This window comes from Vicia villosa, linkage group LG5 (genome assembly GCF_029867415.1).
Source record: "Vicia villosa cultivar HV-30 ecotype Madison, WI linkage group LG5, Vvil1.0, whole genome shotgun sequence".
Taxonomy (NCBI): domain Eukaryota; kingdom Viridiplantae; phylum Streptophyta; class Magnoliopsida; order Fabales; family Fabaceae; genus Vicia; species Vicia villosa.
This window is the reverse complement of record NC_081184.1, coordinates 44,929,982-44,932,102: the sequence shown is the minus strand read 5'-3', so window position 1 is coordinate 44,932,102 and position 2,121 is coordinate 44,929,982. Positions and strand designations below refer to the sequence as shown.

General features: G+C 38.7%; 1 protein-coding gene across 1 annotated transcript; it reads right to left on the bottom strand.

Annotated features, from left to right (window-relative positions):
- Window positions 1-1,156: 1,156 nt before the first annotated feature.
- Window positions 1,157-1,611, bottom strand: LOC131604590 (uncharacterized mitochondrial protein AtMg01250-like). The gene is made up of 2 exons (XM_058877023.1): window positions 1,292-1,611; window positions 1,157-1,175 (listed from the first exon to the last, which is right to left on the bottom strand). Exons 1-2 carry the CDS (start codon window positions 1,609-1,611, stop codon window positions 1,157-1,159), a joined length of 339 nt encoding a protein of 112 aa, XP_058733006.1.
- Between the last annotated feature and the right edge of the window lie 510 nt (window positions 1,612-2,121).

Below are 2,121 nucleotides of genomic sequence, written 5' to 3'. Positions count from 1 at the left end.
AACGAAACTACTCCAGTTCACCCCCTTAGAGTGATTTACCTCAACCGAGGATTTAATCCACTAATCAATCTTGATTACAATGGTTGTCCACTTAGAAACACTCTAAGTCTTCTAGAGTATATTGTTCACACCTTGATCACTCTAGGAAATCAACACTTAGAAACTTCTAAGTCTTCTATAGTCTACTGATCTCACAGATCACTCTAGGAACCTTTTACAAATCAATGTAAAATAAATGTTTACAAGAGTATTCAAATGCTTCTTAAAAAGCTATAATCACAACTGTGATATTTCTCTTAAGTTCTAAGCTTATCACTCACTAAATATTACAAAGAATGTGAGCTTGAAGATGAAGTTCGTATGTTTTGATTTCAGCAGCATTTTGGTATTCTTGCAAGAGTTGTTCGTTATTGCTTCTGATCAGAACTTCATATTTATAGGCACTTTGAGAAGATGACCGTTGAACTGCATTTAATGCGTTGCATGACTGGACAGCTTTGCATTTAATGTTTTCACTGTTTTGTCAACTACCTCGAGCCATGCTTTTCTCTACTTTTACTGACTTTACCTTTTGTAGCTTCTAACGTTCTTTTTGTCAAGCAGAGATTAGACTTCATAGCCTGTCATCTAGTACTAACTTCTGATCTCAGATTTTGTGAATACAACGTTTGAATAATCAGAATCAGAGTTACAGCTTGGTGCAGAGCATCTTCTTGTCTTCTGACTTTGAAGTGCTTTAGCGTGATACCATAAGAACTTCAGTGCTTCTGCTTCTGATCTCAAGTTCTTCTGATGCTTCATAGACCATGTTCTGATTCTGCCTGACCATCTTCTGATGTCTTGCGAGAGCATGTTCAGATGTTGCAATCCTGAACCTTCTTAGTCAGTGCTTCTAAGCACTGAATTGTGCATACTCCTTATATATTTCTTGAAATGGAAAATGCATAGGATTAGAGTACCACATTGTCTTATACAAAATTCATATACATTGAAATGGAAAATGCATAGGATTAGAGTACCACATTGTCTTACCCCGATACTTAGAAGCCTTCCTTTCCAAGAGGACAACTTCTTCCTAATCTTGCATAACAATGGTTGCCATGTCGATATCCTCCTCGGGTTACTTCCGATTGGGATACCCAAAAAGGTGAACTCTTTATTCTCCTTGCTGCAAGCTAAAAAGTTAGTAGCCATATCAAGAAAATTATTACTAATATTAATTCCGATGATTTTGCTTTTTCTAAAATTAATACCAAGCCCCGACATCATTTCGAACCCCCTCAACACGGACCTGATAGCCCATAGATGAGCCCAACTACCATCTCCAATCATAAGAGTATCGTCCGCAAATTGAAGCACGTCTAAGAAGCACCTATCTTTAATCACAAAACCAGCATAGTCTCCGTTGGCCACCGCTCTATTGATTAGGCATTTCAAACCTTCCGCTACAATGACAAAAAGGAAAGGAGATATCGGATCGCCTTGTCTCAATCCTCTTTCCACTATAAACTCTTTGGTGGGACTACCATTAACAATGACCGACATACTACTAGAAAAAACCAGCCCCTCCATCCATTTCATCCATTTTTCCCCAAAGCCCATCTTCCGCATCATAGTTCGAAGATAGGCCAAACTAACCTTGTCGTAGGCTTTTTCAAAATCGAATTTAAAAAGTAAACATCCCTTCTTCCCGCCAATGCCTTGGAAATAATTTTATGTATGCACCCCACCAAACATATAGGCCTGTAATCGTCTAAATTCAACGGGTTTTTGGATTTAGGAATCAAGGCCAAGAAGGACGAAGTGATACTCTTAGAGAGAAAAGCACCCACATGGAAATCTTTAAAACACCTCAAAACATCTATCTTTATGAACTCCCAACACCTTTTAAAGAACATAATAGAGTAGTCGTCCGGTCCCGGGCTCTTAGCACCTTCCCAATTCCACACCGCCTCTTTTATCTCCGCTTCCTCAAATGGTAGTTACAAAAAACTCATATCCTCCATACTCAAAGAATTTAATCCCCCTCCTTCAAGAATCGTCCTATTCCATTCTTCCTCCTTAAACTTAGTATTGAAATGATCATATACCTTCCCTTTGACATCCGCCACCGAAGAGAGC